The sequence below is a fragment of the Sporisorium graminicola genome, chromosome SGRAM_1 (genome assembly GCF_005498985.1).
Source record: "Sporisorium graminicola strain CBS 10092 chromosome SGRAM_1, whole genome shotgun sequence".
Taxonomy (NCBI): Eukaryota; Fungi; Basidiomycota; class Ustilaginomycetes; order Ustilaginales; family Ustilaginaceae; genus Sporisorium; species Sporisorium graminicola.
In genome coordinates, this window is record NC_043719.1 from 29,219 (window position 1) to 45,675 (window position 16,457).

The 16,457-nt window shown below is 56.6% G+C and overlaps 8 protein-coding genes across 8 annotated transcripts; 3 read left to right on the forward strand and 5 right to left on the reverse strand.

Moving 5' to 3' along the window:
* Positions 1 to 341: 341 nt before the first annotated feature.
* Positions 342 to 1,261, reverse strand: EX895_000018 (uncharacterized protein; the record flags this gene model as incomplete). The annotated part of the gene is made up of 2 exons (XM_029880619.1): positions 342 to 541; positions 622 to 1,261. The coding sequence occupies 2 exons, from the start codon at positions 1,259 to 1,261 to the stop codon at positions 342 to 344; spliced, it is 840 nt and encodes a 279-aa protein (XP_029742005.1).
* Positions 1,262 to 2,718: 1,457 nt separating this feature from the next.
* On the forward strand, positions 2,719 to 3,936 carry EX895_000019 (uncharacterized protein; the record flags this gene model as incomplete). The annotated part of the gene is made up of 1 exon (XM_029880620.1): positions 2,719 to 3,936. One exon carries the CDS (start codon positions 2,719 to 2,721, stop codon positions 3,934 to 3,936), a length of 1,218 nt encoding a protein of 405 aa, XP_029742006.1.
* A 222-nt stretch (positions 3,937 to 4,158) lies between these two features.
* EX895_000020 (uncharacterized protein) lies at positions 4,159 to 5,043 on the forward strand (the record flags this gene model as incomplete). The annotated part of the gene is made up of 1 exon (XM_029880621.1): positions 4,159 to 5,043. The coding sequence occupies one exon, from the start codon at positions 4,159 to 4,161 to the stop codon at positions 5,041 to 5,043; it is 885 nt and encodes a 294-aa protein (XP_029742007.1).
* A 56-nt stretch (positions 5,044 to 5,099) lies between these two features.
* On the reverse strand, positions 5,100 to 7,712 carry EX895_000021 (uncharacterized protein; the record flags this gene model as incomplete). Its single annotated transcript, XM_029880622.1, has 1 exon — positions 5,100 to 7,712. One exon carries the CDS (start codon positions 7,710 to 7,712, stop codon positions 5,100 to 5,102), a length of 2,613 nt encoding a protein of 870 aa, XP_029742008.1.
* A 659-nt stretch (positions 7,713 to 8,371) lies between these two features.
* EX895_000022 (uncharacterized protein) lies at positions 8,372 to 9,123 on the reverse strand (the record flags this gene model as incomplete). The annotated part of the gene is made up of 2 exons (XM_029880623.1): positions 8,372 to 8,472; positions 8,562 to 9,123. The coding sequence occupies 2 exons, from the start codon at positions 9,121 to 9,123 to the stop codon at positions 8,372 to 8,374; spliced, it is 663 nt and encodes a 220-aa protein (XP_029742009.1).
* A 1,097-nt stretch (positions 9,124 to 10,220) lies between these two features.
* Positions 10,221 to 11,111, reverse strand: EX895_000023 (uncharacterized protein; the record flags this gene model as incomplete). The annotated part of the gene is made up of 1 exon (XM_029880624.1): positions 10,221 to 11,111. The coding sequence occupies one exon, from the start codon at positions 11,109 to 11,111 to the stop codon at positions 10,221 to 10,223; it is 891 nt and encodes a 296-aa protein (XP_029742010.1).
* Positions 11,112 to 12,157: 1,046 nt separating this feature from the next.
* On the forward strand, positions 12,158 to 13,747 carry EX895_000024 (uncharacterized protein; the record flags this gene model as incomplete). The annotated part of the gene is made up of 1 exon (XM_029880625.1): positions 12,158 to 13,747. One exon carries the CDS (start codon positions 12,158 to 12,160, stop codon positions 13,745 to 13,747), a length of 1,590 nt encoding a protein of 529 aa, XP_029742011.1.
* Positions 13,748 to 13,864: 117 nt separating this feature from the next.
* Positions 13,865 to 16,125, reverse strand: EX895_000025 (uncharacterized protein; the record flags this gene model as incomplete). Its single annotated transcript, XM_029880626.1, has 2 exons — positions 13,865 to 14,993; positions 15,068 to 16,125. 2 exons carry the CDS (start codon positions 16,123 to 16,125, stop codon positions 13,865 to 13,867), a joined length of 2,187 nt encoding a protein of 728 aa, XP_029742012.1.
* Positions 16,126 to 16,457: the final 332 nt, after the last annotated feature.

Sequence of the window (16,457 nt, forward strand, 5' to 3'; positions counted from 1 at the left end):
CAGAGGCTCGCTTTCCGAACCCTCGGCCCTTCTCGCTTTTGTTCCTGCTCTCACCATCCTCTATGAGGGTTTCGAGGAGATCCCCACAAGCTCCGATGCACTGCTCAGCCGCACAAAGTCAAGCTTTGAGCGAATCAAAGAACAATGCATGCGGAAGGACATTGGACGGGACGAAGTAAGCCAGAAGGGGACAATTTGGCTCACGCAGACACTGGTCGACCGTTGTCTTTCGAACATCGCAATGCTCCTTGAGACTAGTTGAGCCTTCGTTGCTCCTCTAGTAGGCTGTTAATTGCGCACAATGGCCTGTGGCCTGGTTCGACTGCTTAGCAACTGTGCTCTTACCATGGAATCTGAACGAAACGTCCATCTGAAGCGAAAGGAGCGTGATTTCCGATAAGCTGTCCAGTGGGACCGTCGTCGGCAAGCGTGGCAAGGTGGACGTAGACGGCTGCTCCCTCCTCCAAGGTGCGCAGCCCGGTGAAGTTGTTGAAGGGCGTCTTGACGTGCCCAGGTGAAGCTGCATTGACTTTGAGGTTTGCTACTGATCGCAATTTGGGGTAGAGCAAGCGGTCAGCTCTGTCCAGCAAAATGCTTGTGGTGAGAGAAGTTAAAACGTACCCTTGGTAAGCTGCGGCAAGTTCTTGGACTGCATGACGGTGACCATGTTGAGAGCCGCCTTGGAGGTGTTGTACACCATGGCACCCGTCCTGGCCGCCTCCAGTCCACTTGCAAATTCGAGCGATCCTCTTGCGGATGAGATGTTGACGATTCTGGGCCTATCAGATTTGGCAAGGAGAGGAAGCAACGCGTTGGTCACGGCGACGGGACCAGCGACGTTGGTGGTGAGCACATCGACCATGTCTTGCGCTGTCGTGAGCTCCACCTGCAAAAACATGTTATCGCTGCCCTTCCCGGCACGACCGGGTGGGGCGCCAACACCAGCATTGTTGATCAGCACGTCCAACGGTCCGCCTTGCAAAGGTCCTGATGCAACGGAAAGCTGCTCGATTGCCGTGTTGATTGATGCGGGGTCGTTGACATCTAGTACGACTCCTTGGACGCTAGCCATGGGCGGAAGCTTCTCGCGAAGCGCCTTTATGCCCTCTTGCACCGATTCCTCACGCCGACCGCTGAGGATGACGGAAAATTTGTGCTGGCTCGCCAGGAGGAAAGCAGCCATAAAGCCGATTGCTAGCGGATCAGTGCTGCCCGTGATTAACACCGTACGTCGAACGTTGGCTGTCTCGTTCAATGCCATCGTGTGCTTGCCGATTTCTTTGTCGAGAAGTTGGAGGGGAGGTGGTGGCGCAGTTAGAATTCTTGGTGAAGAAAAGGCCTTTATATGAAAGTGCAGCTGCGGCTCTGCATTCAGCATCGAAGCATCGCTGCGCAGCAGGCAAAGATAAAGAACAACGAAAGCGCATGAATGGCGAAGTACTGTATCGTCTAGCCGAGGGAACATGCCTATGGGAGGCGACTAAGCGACAACAGCTCTCAACGGTGGAGGGCGAACGCGCTATGGATAGCTCCATGGACCTCCGACCTAGATGGACCCTGAAGAACTGCTTTCTAGCACCCACGCCGGGACAATTGCGGTAATGTTGCTGTCAAATATCAATCACCAGCTCGGTCGGAGGGAGCTGGAAACAAGGCTGTCACCAAGAGCAGCAAGATTGCGCCGATTCGCCAAGGTCTTTCTTTTCCTGTTGATGATGCGTTTTCCTTTCAGGCCCGGCTGTTGCAAAGGACGCTCCTATTTTATGAGAAGACCTCGTCAGCCGCGTTCCCACCCATGCGAGAGCAACGCCCGGTTTCTCATTACAACGTTGCAGATCTCTCAAAGTGCCGAAGCAAGAGGGCATGCGCTTGGTTTGTGTCATTAGACTTCCTACACAATCGTCTAAACAGACGGGGAGCCCCTGCCCTGTGCCCCGTGGTAAGCCTCGACGTGCGTGCTTGACGAGGGCGCCAGCAACAGTGCCAGTGCTCAGCTTCTGCCCTCTGACGACGAGGTCGGCAAGTCACCTTCTCAGGATGCACTCAGCTCTCGAGCCAAACTGTACACGACCAGTCTGATCAAGGACATCTCTGCAATAATTCGAGGCTGTCAATCTCGCGCAGCGCAGTTGAAAGATTTGGGGAGTACTTGCAAAAGATTCTGCTCTCGTGTCAAAATGCGAGCGAGAGGCCAGGTGGAAAGGAGCTGGATAAAGCTTACAGAGTGCCAGGCAGGTCGCTGCAATTGTGGTGAGCGAGACACTTTTCGATCGCTGTTTGACACTCATCGACGCTCATCTCGATGCAAGTACGCGAGAAATAGGCTGGAGAGCGCTAGGTGGCTTAGTGAAGTGAACGTGTCATTGTGAAAAACGGTCTGTGTCAAACACTACCCTTTGTTGTAGGTGAGCCCAGCGTCCGGAAAGAGATAGACAATAAAAGAGAACAATGGGGCATGCAAGTGCAGGTCCTTTGATGCTCATGTACGCTCACTCCCACACGGCTGTAACACAGTGCTTACGATACTACGATTCCTAGGCGACTCATTGCTGAGATCCTTATGAAGTACAAGTCGTGTGAACTGGTGGGTTTGGGCCGGTTGTTTCATCTGTTGGGTCGTCGCTAAAAGCCTATAAAGACGTCCCTCCCTGTTCCCCTCTTCTTCGATTGGAACACTAGTACCTCTTCTTCCTCTGACCTACGTCGAGCATCATTTCAATGTCGAACTCATTTCCACGTTTACAACTCAAGTTCTCAAGCATCGACGACGTGCCTACCTTCCCCGACGACCAAGCAGACCGCTCTGAAGTGTTGACATTTCGACGGGAAAGGCACATGATCGAGGCGAGGCCCAAGACCATGTATCGACCTCCACCACCCTTCATTCCCACCAACGAGACAGACGACGAACGAAGGGACATTTGGATGGAGGAGGACGAAACCGAAGTGGTTGCCAATTCGGAGGGCCTCGACGCGCCGTTGGAGGCAGAAGAAGCGCCAGCCGAACCGCAAGAACAAAGGCAGGATTTACCCGTGTCCAACTCTGCACCTCGTGGCATTCTGCGAAGCAATGCTCGAAACCGAGTTTCCAGTGCGACGCCGAGAGCAGTCAGATTCGCTGACGACACGCAGCTCGATACAAAGTGTACGGACGCTCCCTGTACTCCGAGGCATCCTTCGACGTTTGCGGATCCAGAAGATGTCGCGATGGTCGCGGTCAAGCAGGAGGACGAGTTCGCTTCGCGGGCAGGTCCAAGCAGCAGCAACAGCAGCACACCTGTCTCAAACTTGTTTCTAGGCATGGTCAAGGTCGAAAGAAGCGACTTCGTCCCGGCTGAAAGGCCAATAAGCGAGACCTTGCGCTCTTCGCATATTCCATCACGACAGTCACAGACTGTCAGCCGGGAGAGGGCGCTTGTGATCAGCATTCCTCTGATTGTCGTCACTGCCGCACCAAACTACGAACCGGCCACCACAAGCCAAACCGGGGCTGTGGGCCCTGCCGGTCTGCCCGTCACTCTCCAAGAACTTCTTTGCATAACACGCAGATACGCGGACAAGTGTCTGACCTTAGTCCACACCCCATCCCGCAAGCTGTTTCTTCATCTTCGCGGTATAGCCCACTTCCTATTGCAATCGTCGAGCTCCGAAGTTTTCGGGCTGCCCATGCATGAGGGTGATAAAGAAACGCTCAGACAGCTCCGTAACACTCTCAAGGATGTGCTCGAGCTCACGTCCATCGTCAAATTGGAGCCGTCCAAGGTGACAGAAAAGAAGTGGGATAAGGCGAGGGCCAAGTGTGTACGACGAATGCAATCGATCGTTCAGATAGTAGAACGGAAGTCGCCCGATCCGAATCCGCTGATGAGGATAGATGGTGGTGTATCTGAATCGGAGCCTGCAGTGAAGCGGGAAGAGAAGGAGGAAGCTGTCTAAGAGAGTACTGTAAATCACGTCGATTTTTGTGACCCCGTTTCAATGATTCCTTTTTGGATTGCCAAAGCGTGGTGCAGATTTACTTTACTGTATTATTCTCGATGCACACTTTCCACCAGATTTTCCTCCACTTTTCTGAGTGTGTGTGTCGAGATCATCACACCGTCCACCACCATCAGCCAGCCGCCATCAAACTTAGCACTCTCCGTACAGATCGACAAGATGCTCGCAGCAGAACCCCCTTTCTCTCTCGATGCCCCTTCTTCAGATGTCACCGAGGAACTGCTCACTACCGCCCACCTATCCACCCTTGCTAGCCTGCTCGACGAACCTGTATCAAACCGTCTCCAGATCTTCTGCTACTTCCTTGCCAGCGACGAATCACGCACCGATGCACTGCTAAGCTCAAGCATCCCGCAACCTCTCGTGCTACTGTGTCTCGTACTGCGCTATCTTATCCTCAAAGAGCAGAAACGACTCGGCGAATCGAGTAGACGCTTCAACTGGTCGCTCAAACAGGTCCACGCCGCCATCGCCTCGGGTTTCAAAGCATACACTATTCACGAAACGCTCAAAGCCGATTCGACCCTCACACAGCTTCCTGCCGAGCTCAGCTATCCAGACTCGCTCAGTGTAGAGCCAACAACGCGTGACATCCACCTCCAGTCGAGTCTTCAGCTCACTCTCCACTCGGCCTATCAGCTGGCTCAATCACTGCTCCTCTGTCCCGAACCGTTCAGCGCTCCGCCCAGCGCACTCGTACTCGGCTCCCTCTTTCACACGATTGCACTCACGACAGACGAGACAACGCTGGAATCCGTTGCTGCTGCCTCGTCGCCTGTCGAAAAGGAAATGCTCGATTGGGTCCTCTACGATACGCAACAATCTCTCGCTATCGATGTAGAAGCACTCAGAAAGGCCAAACGCGAGCGCAAGAAGGAAGAAAAGAAGCTGCAAACGGCTGCTGCTGAAGCAGAGAAGAAGCGTGCCGCCACTGCCAGGCAGAACACGGCTCGTTCTGGGTTTGGTCTACTCCAGCTCGATGATCACAATGATGATGACGACGACGACGAAGACGAAGAGGAAGAGGCTAGCGCAGAAGAATGATTGCTGGAGGCAGAACCAGGCGATCCGACAATCCAAGCCAGTCGCAGGCAAGCTGCTTAGACCTTGGCCTGTTGCACCTTTTGGTTCAAGAACCCACCAGTAGAGAGAGAAGCAGGGTCGTCGGCCTCGCTGTCACCGCACGCATCCACCTCCCGATCTGTTAACACGATCTCCACCTTCCTCTCCGCACCAGCCACACCTGGGAATAGATCATCGAAGCTCATCCTGCAGCGCGAGCTGTGCGGCTTGCCATCGATAAGCACGTTCTCGACGTATGCCTTGACCCCCTTTGGAATCTGTTCGCCAATCGAGCGCTCGTCGTAGCCCGTCACCGTCACCGTAGCTTTGCCAAGAATCGCGTTGTTGATCGTGTAGCCCGGCATGAACGGCGACAGCACCAACAGCTCCTTGGTACCTGGCGTAGGGTAGAATCCCAGCAAGAACCACCCTAGCAACGAGGCCATGGCTGCATTGTCATCGTTACCGGGGACGCCGCCTGGCTGGAGCGAAAAGTACTTGTGCACCACCTCCCGCACCCTCTGCACGCTGCGGTACGGCTTGGCGATAAAGTGATACATCGTCGGCGTGTCGAAGCTCGGCTCATTACCAGGTCCATAGTAGCCCTTGCTGAAAAAGTGGTCCAGTCGTTTTTCAAATGTAGCCTTGCCACCCAGCAATCCCACCAACCCAGCCCTATCTTGCGGCGAGTAGAAGCTGTACTCCCACGACGACGATTCGTACACTCCAAACTCGTTTTCGGCCTGCAAGCTGCATGCGTGGCTCGAGTTGTTGTCGAGCGGAGAGCAAAAGGTCGGATCGTTCCGCTGGAACGTCCCGTTGGCATACCGTCGTTGCACGAATGAGCTGAAACCTTCGCTGGTCGTATGGCGGTCAAAGTTGAGGCTGTAGTTCAACGATGACTTGGCGTACCGCTGAATGTCCGCGCTGGGCTTGCCCAGTGCCTGTGCAGTCATCGCAGCCGTGAAGTCGCCAAAGGCGTATTCGAGCGATCGACTTGCCTCTCGTGTCTGCTCGCCTACCGACGCGGGATCGAGGTAGCCAAACGGCACGTAGCCGTACTGCTGGTACGGCGCAGCCTGTCGACCTTCGTACTCCCACTGCGGTGAAGGCACGTCTAGATCGTGCTGCATGGCCTCGTACAGCTCGTCCGTGTTGACGCCCAGCGAGCTCGCCGCTTTGGCGTACTTGACTGCAAAGTCGGCCAGCACCGGAACACCATTGTTGGCACCCTGGACGAAGCCCTTGACCTGGTTTGCGCGGCACTCGGGAAGCCAGCCTTCCTTCCTCCAGCCATCGATGTACGTCTCGACGATTTGCGCAAACTCAACCGGGCTCGTCAGCGAGAGGAAGGGGAACAACGTGCGGAACGTATCCCACGTGCAGTACATTCCATCAAAGTAAGGCGCTGTGGTCGGGAACGGCCCGTCTCCCGTAGCATTGTTGGGCGAGAGGAAGGTGCGGTAGAAGCTTGTGTAGAACAGACGTCGAATATAGTCTGGAGTCGATGGGCTCAGCTGGATGCGTTGCAGCTTTTCCTCCCACAGTGAGTCGCTTGCTGCAACGGTAGCGTCAAAGTCCCAGTTGGGGATCTCGGTCTCCATGTTGCGGCAGGCGTTCTCTGCAGAGGTAAACGAGACACCACGGCGAACAGAGATGGTGACGTCTTTGTCGGCTTTGTCGTCGGCCTCGAATCCGACGACCGCGCCCGCTTGGTACTGTCCAATCGCCTGCGCGACGCGGACCCAGTGGTCGAGATCGGCACGTTTGGTGTCGTAGCCGCGACGATTGCCGCCGAAGAACGCGTGGCTGGACAGCTGCTGCTTGCCATTGAAGTTGAGGTCGACACACTGGAAGGCATGATAGTGGAACTCGCCGGGACCAAACGAGCTCAACCAGGTGCCGTTCATCATCAAGCGGCCCTTGATCCAGTCTGCCTTCATCTCACCTCCGCGAAATGTGCCGGGCGAGTCGTTGGTCCAATCGAGCACCAGATGCGGGTTCGACTTTATGCGCCTCATCTCGCTTGCAGGGAAGGTGTACTTTTCCAGCGTGCTCCTGCGCGTACTGGTGAGTTCGATCTTGATGCCGTTGTCGAGCGTGGTGGTGAAGTAGCCGGGGCGTCCGTGGTCCGTGTTGTTGCGGCGCAGGCGTTTGCGCGGGTCCAGGAGGGTGGGGCACGCGTCGATCGAGTTGTCAGCGCACAGCACGGGCATGATGCAGAAGTTGCCGTAGCTGCCATCGCTCGAACCAGTGCCCGAATCGTGCAGTGGGCTGACACCGCGTGTGGGCTGGTCCGAGGGCCACACGTAGCCAGCGGGGGCGTAGCCTTCGACGTTGATTGTAGCTTTGGCCATACCGTAGGGAACAGAGGCTCCTGCGAACACGTCGCCCGGATCGTTGTTGGCTTCCGTCCCGACAAAGATGTTGACGTACTGGGTCAGTCTGGTGTTCGTGTTTGAGGCCGAGGTGGAGGGAGGAGGAGAAGTAGCAGCGGACCCGACGACATCGGGATCGTGCACGATGTGGTCGATTATGAATGGCTGTTCCGCCGTCCTTCCATCCTGTAAAGGCAAGTTGCGGGCTGTAGCGAGGCTGGCAAGCTGCGTCATCAGCATCAGCAAAGCGAGCGTACGCTTCGCTTGCAACATCTTCAAACACCTCGGGCAGGGATAGGCGATGGAGGGGATTAAGGATGAGGATAGAGGAAGAAGCAAAATTCCGCTGCAAAGTCGGCGCCTTATGTACCGTTCCAATCTAGCCGAACTTGCACTTTCCTAGACTGCTACTCTCAAAGAACGCACCCACCCGTTTCATCTCCCCAGCCACCGCCTCACTGGCCAGTTGGGAGGTCAAGGCGAGGGCTATGATGCTCGCAATACCCACCGAACCACCAAGATTATTAGAAGCTTGCAACAACAGCTCCCTAACCTTATGCGGAAAGATGGATCCGGCCCACGTCCCTCCCTCTTGCACGGTGTGGAAATGAGGCGCAAGCGTGCGGAACGAGGGTAGCTAGAATGGTATCCGATTTCATTGCGGGTATCGAGGAGGTGCGAGTACATATACTAGTGTTAGCGAGCCGGCAGGCGGAGAGTGGAGAGGCACAAGATTCCGAGCGTGCGCATGATTAGCATGGCTTGAGCGTCGGCAAGTGAGGTTCGAGCGAATTGTTACACCGGTCCAGCAGGAGCCGAAATTAGGGGGGTTCCAGGCAGTCGCATGTCAGGGTCGGGCCGCGTCGAGATGCAGCCGGCAGTGGGGCGCATCTTGTCACAAGGGGTGAGAAACGCTAGAAGCAATGCGACTATCACTTGTCGTTATAAGCCTCGTCAAGGCAGACGCACACAGCCGAGACGAACGCAGCGTCGATGCCCGGTGCCACTGTGACGTCGTACGTTTGTACATTGACTGTGTTCACCCAAGCAGCGGTCTTCTGGTCAGCATTCTGGCGCTTATTGTCCATGAGCTCAAACGCACTCTCGCGGGAGTAAACTTACAGAAGATCTGACCCATGTTGGCGTAATCTCTCGAGATGCTCGCAACCACCACCCCAGACTGCGTAGTGATCTGCGACGACCCGCTCAACCACTGGCCCCTCAGTACCCAGCGTTCGGCCTTCCCGTCACCAGCATGGTTGTAAAACTCGATGTTGAGCTTCGGCTTGAAAATGCCCAACATCTCGACCTCGAACAGCTTCTTGTTCGAACCGCAGGCATACCCGCCAAACACCTTTGCCGGCGAGAAGGTGCTGGTGCGTCGGAAGTCGAACAGCGGCCTGCCCGTGTGGTCGCGCATGGTCTTCTTGGCGCTGAAGCTGAACATCTTGGCCTCGACTTGCAGAATAGGCTGGCGGGTCAGCGCGTCCTTGATGACAAAGTCGTCGCCGCCAAAGGGGGATTTGAGCTCGCGGATGCGCAGCGTGATGGGCGTCGCATGACGCGTGTAGTGCGGGAGGATGCCCATCGGGTACGGTGGTGGCGGAAGCGCCGCGGTGATGGGCGGAGGACCCCCTCCTGCTGCGGATGAGGAAGAGGCACGTTTGGATTTCAAGCTCGACATAGTCAAAAAAAAGGTTGGTCGATGAGGATGATGGTTGATCGTTTGTGGAGGCCGACATGCTCTTTGCCGAATTGGTTTCTCTTTAAGTATACATTCGAGGCCGAACACATGTCCCCCCACTCCGACCTCTCTTGGCTCATTCGGCAAAGCGTCATCCGGACGTTCGAGAAGTCCGAGGCGCTCTTAGCCGCCCGCCCCGCACTTTGCCTCTTCCCGACGGGAAGCAGGAGGAGCAGACGAGTGAGTCCCAAGGCTGTGCACAGCAGCGGTGGATTCGGCCGATGAAGTGTTCTTGGCACTGCGCAGTTTTTTCATGCATTACCGTTTCAGCACCGAGTCCTGGGAAAAACGTCACTTTGCGCAGCGCAATAGCCTTTTCAGTGTCGACGTACGGCTCGGCCAAGCTGAGAGGGCTCGTACATCGCCTTTGCCGCGGCGGTCGGGTATTTTCGTTTTTTTGCTGCATCACGTCGTTGTCTGTGTGAAGAGGCGGTAGTAGGGATAGTCATACAGAGGGAGATTGAGAACACAACACCGAGCGACTGAAGGGCTTTGATGCCCAACGACCATTGTTCGATTCGTTACTGGGAGTCGCTGCAGGGATGACGCTTCAGTGCATCTTGACAATGGCGGGACACCTAGAGCCGTCTCCAATTTACCCAGCAGTTGCCAGGCACACACTGACAGACTACTTCATCCAATACCTGAGACTGCTTGCAATGAAAAGCGGCAACGACGTAACAAAAACTGATCGAGTCTTTGGCCACCACCCCGGCGGTTGCAATCGGCTGGGTTGGCACCGATCGAGGCAAAAACCGCTACAAGCTTGGCTCGTCTCTTTTGGGTCTGCATCCAAGCGGAAGAGTTCCTGAATCAGAGTAACGAGAGAAACGTGGGTTGATCATTCAAGGACAGATGCTGCTTACACATGCTCCCGTCGAAGCTGCCAAGAACCGCGAAACGGAACCCGCAAGCGCAAGCAAAGCCTTCAGAAGCACATACACGAATCAACAGGCTATCAGTGTCAAGTGTAATCCGTGGACTTGATTGCAACCGAAGCGTGATTACAACAAGGAATCATTGCGAGTTGCGCGCGCTCAGTTCTTGGATCCGATAAAGGGCACAAAGCAAGGAACCTGCTCCTTGTACCTCTTCCACTCCGGGTTATCCTTGTGCTTGTCGTTGCCGCTCTTTTCGAGCATGGGTACACCGGAAATGAAACGGATGAGACCGTACTCGAGCAGCGGGCTGAGAGCTGCCAATCCCACCGCCCAGGTCGGGTAGAATGTGCCTGCGCTAGCGATGGCCGAGGTGGACAGCACAAACTGGCCGGCCCACAGGCTGACTTCGCCAAAGTAGTTGGGGTGGCGCGACCAGCTCCACACGCCCGAGCTGATAAACGGTTCCTTGTGCTTTCCATCCTCCCTATCCTGTCTCCACTGCGACTTTTGACGGTCTGCGGTGACCTCGAGCCCCATGCCGGCGATCCAGATGGCAAGACCGATGTAGTCGCGCGCACCCAGAGGCGGCTGCGATGCCTTAGGGATCGAGTTGACCAGATACACGGGAAGCGCGGTAATCGCGATCCAAGTGGCCTGCATCATCCATGCGCCGAAGAATTTGGGCGGGCTCTGCTTGATCTCGTCGAACCTGCTGTCGCCGCCGGACTTCTTGATGCGTTGGAAGAGGAAGCTGCCGAGCCGGATGGCCCAGAACAAGGTGAGCCCCGTCATGATGGTCTGACGCGGGTGAAAGGCGGACAGGGTGGTGGGCAGAGAGATGTTCTTGAAGCCGTCAATGTAACGGGCGCGGATCCAGGGCATGTAGAGCGAAGCGCCGGCAGCCGAGATGAAGCCGAGCGAGCCGCATAGGTCGTAGTATTTTTCGGTCTTGAGGGGCACGGCGATGCTGGCGCAGGCTGCCTGGAAGCCGTAGATGAGCCCAAGCGTTGGGAGGAGGGCCTTGAGGCCCACAGTGTAGGTGCTCATGATGGCAGGAGCGTCTAGGGTGGTGATGAGCGCCGGGAAGGAGAAGCGAGATGCTTGCTAGCTATATATCCATTGCGGATGCCAAACGCCTCGTCGATTCTGGTTGACAAAAGGAAGGAAGCTCTGATAAAGACTTTGTCGATTCGACCTTGTTAGGCAAGCATATGCTTCCCGCGGAGGCCTGATGAATCACCGCTCTTCATGCATCGGACACGAGGCCATTCCGAACCAGAGAACAACACGATTCCGAAAGGGTGGCCCGATCGCGCATCGCTCTATTTATGTGGAGGAATAAAGGCTGGAATTGTACATTTGCTTGTGAGTTGGCGATCTGACATAAGCCGTTTACAAGGGTCACGCACGATGGCATCAGCAGCGCAGTCTCGAACCTAGCAACCTCGTTTTGCTTTCTTAAGGTACAACCGGAGCGGTAGCGCGGAAGCATACTGAGCTCGGTAAAAAGTGAAGGTATGAAGCCGTTTTATAATACTACCATCGACTGACCCACTGCGCCATCACGATCTGCGACTCCGAAGCTCACTTGCACTTCTGAAGCGCCTTCTGTCGTGTCCGGTCGATGGAAAGCTTAGACTGTCTCGGCGAAGAGGCGACCTGCGTTTTCATTGTCTATTGGTGCCGTAACAGTCATGCCGAAGACTTTCAGCACAAAAGAATGCACTCTCCTTACCCGACAGACTGCGTTAATTGCAGAGCAGCACGCTCACGTCACGAACAGAGAATTGTTTCATTTGGCTGCAGCCACACATGCCGTCCGTCGATCTTGGCGGCTTGGCTGTCAAAAACAAGGGAAAAACACTGCGACAAGTGGCGTCAAGTCTAGAACAATTTTCGCTTTTCTGCTCGTCTGCCTGATGGGACATGTGCGCTCGCTCCCACCGCACCTCCTCGGTCAAGCCCATTTCTTAGATTGCCCTTGCTTGTTGAGCGTCAGATCCATCCGATCCCCACTTTTTATTGCTCTTCGCTCCTTCACCACACACCATCACCCTGCACTACGAAAAGTCAACGCAACCCCTCGATCGTCCATGTCGCAACAGTACTCGTACGGCGGCGGAGGCGGTGGTGGCTATCCACCCCCGCAGATGCAGCAGCCCGGCTCGTACGCTCAAGGCAACTACCAGGGCCAGCCTCAGGGAGCCCAGAACCAGTACTATAACGGCCATCAGCCTCAGGGCCCACCTCCTCAGCACTACTACGGCGGCGACCAGAAGCAGCCGCTCAAACCCGAGGGTTTCGAGGGCGAGCGTTTGCAGCCCAAACCCAAGTTCCGCGACCCCATCTTCCTCGTCCTCTTCCTGCTCGTCTTCGGCGGTTTCATCGCGGTCTCGGTCATCTGCCTGCGCGGATATGCTAATTCGGGCATCAACGAATCCATCGGCCGAGGCAATGTCGCCGGCAACACGCTCAACGGTCAGACGGCGATCATGTTTATGATCTGCTGTGCTGTTGCGCTGGTGTTTTCGTTCCTCTACATCCTCCTCGTGCGCACCTTCCCCAAGTTTATCTTGGAAGCTACGCTTCTGCTCACCACGCTCAGCAATGTTGCATTCTGCGTCTACCTCTGGATCAAAGGCAACACGGCCGCTGCCATTATTTTCACGATTTTTGCCGTATTCAGCGTGATTGCCTACTTTTTCATGCGCAAACGTATCCCGCTCGCCAAGCTCATTCTCGTCACGGTCATCCGCACGGCCGAGGAGTACAAGAGCGTCTACGTCGTTGCGCTTGGGGGTCTCATCGTCGAGACCGCGTTCAGTGCGTGGACGAGCTGGGTCGTGGTCGCAGCGTACCAGCGCTTCGAGCCGTCCGGCCAGGCAGCAGGCAGCAGCTCGAGCAACGCGTCCGTCATCGGCATCATGGTATTCATCGTATTTGCGTACTACTGGATCTCGGAGGTGATCAAGAACGTCGCCTTCACCACCGTCGCGGGCATCTTTGGCGTGGCGTACTACAACGCCAGCAAGGTCTCGCACGCTGCGTGGGGCGCGTTCAAACGCTCCACCACCTACAGTCTCGGCTCGATCTGCTTTGGCTCGCTCATTGTCGCCATCCTCGATCTGCTGCGTGCGTTGTTCAACCTGCTGCAGAACCAGGCTGCTTCGGACGGCGATCTGGTCGGGTCCATCCTCGCGTGTGTAGCCGGCTGCTGCGTCGCCTGCATCCAAGGCCTGGTCGAGTACTTTAACCGCTACGCCTACATCAACATTGCGCTCTACGGCAACGGCTACATCAGCGCGGCCAAGGAGACATGGTCGCTGCTCAAGGACCGCGGCATCGACGCACTCATCAACGACAGCCTTGTCAACATCGTGTTCAACTGTGGCGCTTTCATTGTCGGTCTGCTCACCGCGCTGTTTGCGTTTATCTACGAGCAGAAGACCAACCCGCAGTACCTGCAGAACGACGCGGGCTACTACTCGATTGTCTTGCTGGTCGCGTTTGGGCTCGGGTTCAATATCGCACTCAGCGTGGGTGCCGGCAGTATCGCGAGCGGTGTCAGCACCTACTTTGTCGCGTTGGCCGAGGACCCGTACGTGCTGCAGGGAAAGAACCCGGAACTGTTCGAGATGATCCGTCAGCAGTACCCACACGTCGTGCAGGCTGTCAACCACTAATCTTAGCCTTTCTCATCTACTTTATCACCCTTAATCGAAATACCACTGATCAGACCAGGTCGGTTCTTGATGCATTGCAACTCCGCGCGAAACAGAAGCTTGTGCCTGTGATTCCAACTACAACTTGGCCGCCGTCGCATCACCCGCACTGGCCTTGCGAGACTTCTTGACAATGTGAACACGGTGACCTTTGCAGGCGGCAATGTCCTTCCTGAGCAGCTTGCCCGTGGGATTCCTGGGCGCGGTCGACGAGAAGAGGTAGATGCTGGGCCACTTGTAGTAGGCCGTTTTGTCGCTGACCCACGTGTGCAGTCGAGACGCGAGTTCGTGCATCTGCTGTTCCTTCGAAAGTACGTTCTTGTCCTTGGGGACGACGAGCAGGAGCACCTGTTCTTCGCCCGTCGAGGCGTCTTGAATGAAGCCCGTGGCGGCGGCATCAACGAGCTCCGGGTGCGTGGCGAACAGGTCGTCCAGTTCGGCGGGTGGCACCTGGAAGCCTTTGATCTTGATGAGCTCCTTGGTGCGACCGGTGATCCAGAGCCGGCCATTGGCGTCGAGACAGCCTTCGTCGCCGGACCTGTACCAGCCGTCTTCGGTGAACGCTCCCGCAGTCAGCTCGATATCGAGAGCAGAGTGCGTCTCGGAAGAGAGTCCCGAAAAGTAGCCCGACATGACGGCAGGAGCACGGATGAGCACCTCGCCCACCAAGCCTGGATCGCGAGGCGCACGCTCACCGCGCGCCCTGGCCTCGCGCGATTTGTCCCAGATCTCCTGCCTGCGCTGCTGCGCTTGCTGCTCGCTCGTGCCCGGCAACGATCGGATCTGAATCTCGGTGTTGGGCGTCGGAAATCCTGCACTGCCGAGCTCGTCGCGCACAGTGTTGCCATCGGCATCGAGGCCCAACCCACCGGTCTGCGATGTCGAGCAGGTCTCGGTGGTGCCGTAGCCGAGCTGGACGTACTTGCCCGTGCGCTCGTACACTTTGCGCACCACTTCGACGGGCAAGGGGGCACCGCCAGTGAGGAAGGCGGCGACGCTCGAGACATCGATGCCCTTGCTCAGCGGAGAGGCGGGGTCGAGATGCGGGCACGAGCGGAGCGCGACGGCAACGGCGGGGGCAATGTGGCTGAACGTGGCGCGGTATCGTGTGACGAGGCCGAGGTAGTAGCCCAGTTCGAATTTGGGCGACGCCGGGATGATGAGCGTCGTCCCAAATGCGATAGTGGCGAGCAGCACGGTTGCCAACCTGAAGCGACACGAAGAAAAGCTTGTCAGTATGATACACAACTTCGATCCGAGACTGATCCGCCCACTACTCACCCATAAATGTGGTACCAAGGAGCAAGAGTGATCCACCTCTCTCCGCCCCCATGGGTACCGCGCGAAGTGCCGCTGAATTGCGGGTTGGTATCCCACACCCCCATCGTGTTGCTCACCAACGCACGGTGACTGAGCAGCACACCTTTGCTCTGACCTGTGGTACCGCTGGACCACAGCACAAACGCGACCCGTCTCTGCTGCTCTTCGGGCGTCATGGGTGCCGGGGTGAAAGCGGGACGATCGAGAGTGGCGATGCTGCCTTCTGCTTTGCTTCCCGGAGGAGGAAGTAGCAGATGGGTCCAGTCGCGAGGATCGTGTGCAGACGCAACACCGAGACGGTTCATGTTATTGCCGTAGTAGTCCATGCCGGACGAGACGTCGACGGTCCAGACCCTACGTCGAAGGAAAGGGATTTGATCGCCCTTTTCCAGTCTTGCTGCTTTGGCTTGATCCCAGTCGGCAGCCAGCTGACGAGCCCAAGCTTGGATTTCTGTCCCCTTAACCTGTCCGTTGTCGGTGGGAGGCGATTCGAGGAGAATCTCAAGCGCTTTGCGAAGCGGGATTTCTCCCTCTGCGCCCACCGTGGTGAAGAGAACCTGGGGACGAGCTTTGCCGAGGATGTAGGCCAGCTCGCGTGGGCTGAGATAGGTCGAGATGGGGCAGACGGTCAAGTTGGCTGCCACGGTACCTAGAGCCACCAGAGGCCAGACCATACCATTGGGGATGTGTAACAGAACAGTCGTTCGAGGTGCATGGATCGGCTCGCGGGGGCGCTTGGGGTCCGAGACAAACGCAGGCGGCGCGCCCGTGAGCACTTGGAGGGAACGCGCAAGACGCAAGCTATCAGCTCGAAGTCTTGCCCAACTGAGCTGAGCGCCCGAGCCATCATGAACCAGGATGGGGCGCTGTTCGGGGATGGCGGTGCCGTCAAACGTGTGGTTGGGATACTTGTCGGCAAAGTGATTGGGGTAGTGTTGGAAAGGGTTGCTGAAGAGGAAGGTGTGCAAGTTCTGGGTTTCTGGGAAGGTGACCTTGCGGCCGCTGGTGATTGCCGTCATGATGTGCGGTGTGCGGCGCTGTCGAAAAGAGGGGGGGGGGGGGGAAGATGGGCAGCGGTCAGAGGGGCCAAAGGGAAGCCGCCAGGTCCGCTGTTATATATTCTCCCAGTGAGTTAAGCAGAGCAGAGACGGAAGGAAGCGTTCGAGGAGGAGCCAGAGAACTGGCCAAAAGTGTGGGGCACCGCAAGATGTTGGACAAGGGCAAGAGCGGAAAGCGTGAGCCAGGACGGTAAAGCACGAGAAAGAGCGGCCCGCAAAGCTGGAGGAACAAACGCCCGAGCGTCTTTCGGCTGTCGCGGCAACGACCTCTTCGCTCTTTCTCAGCTGGCAAC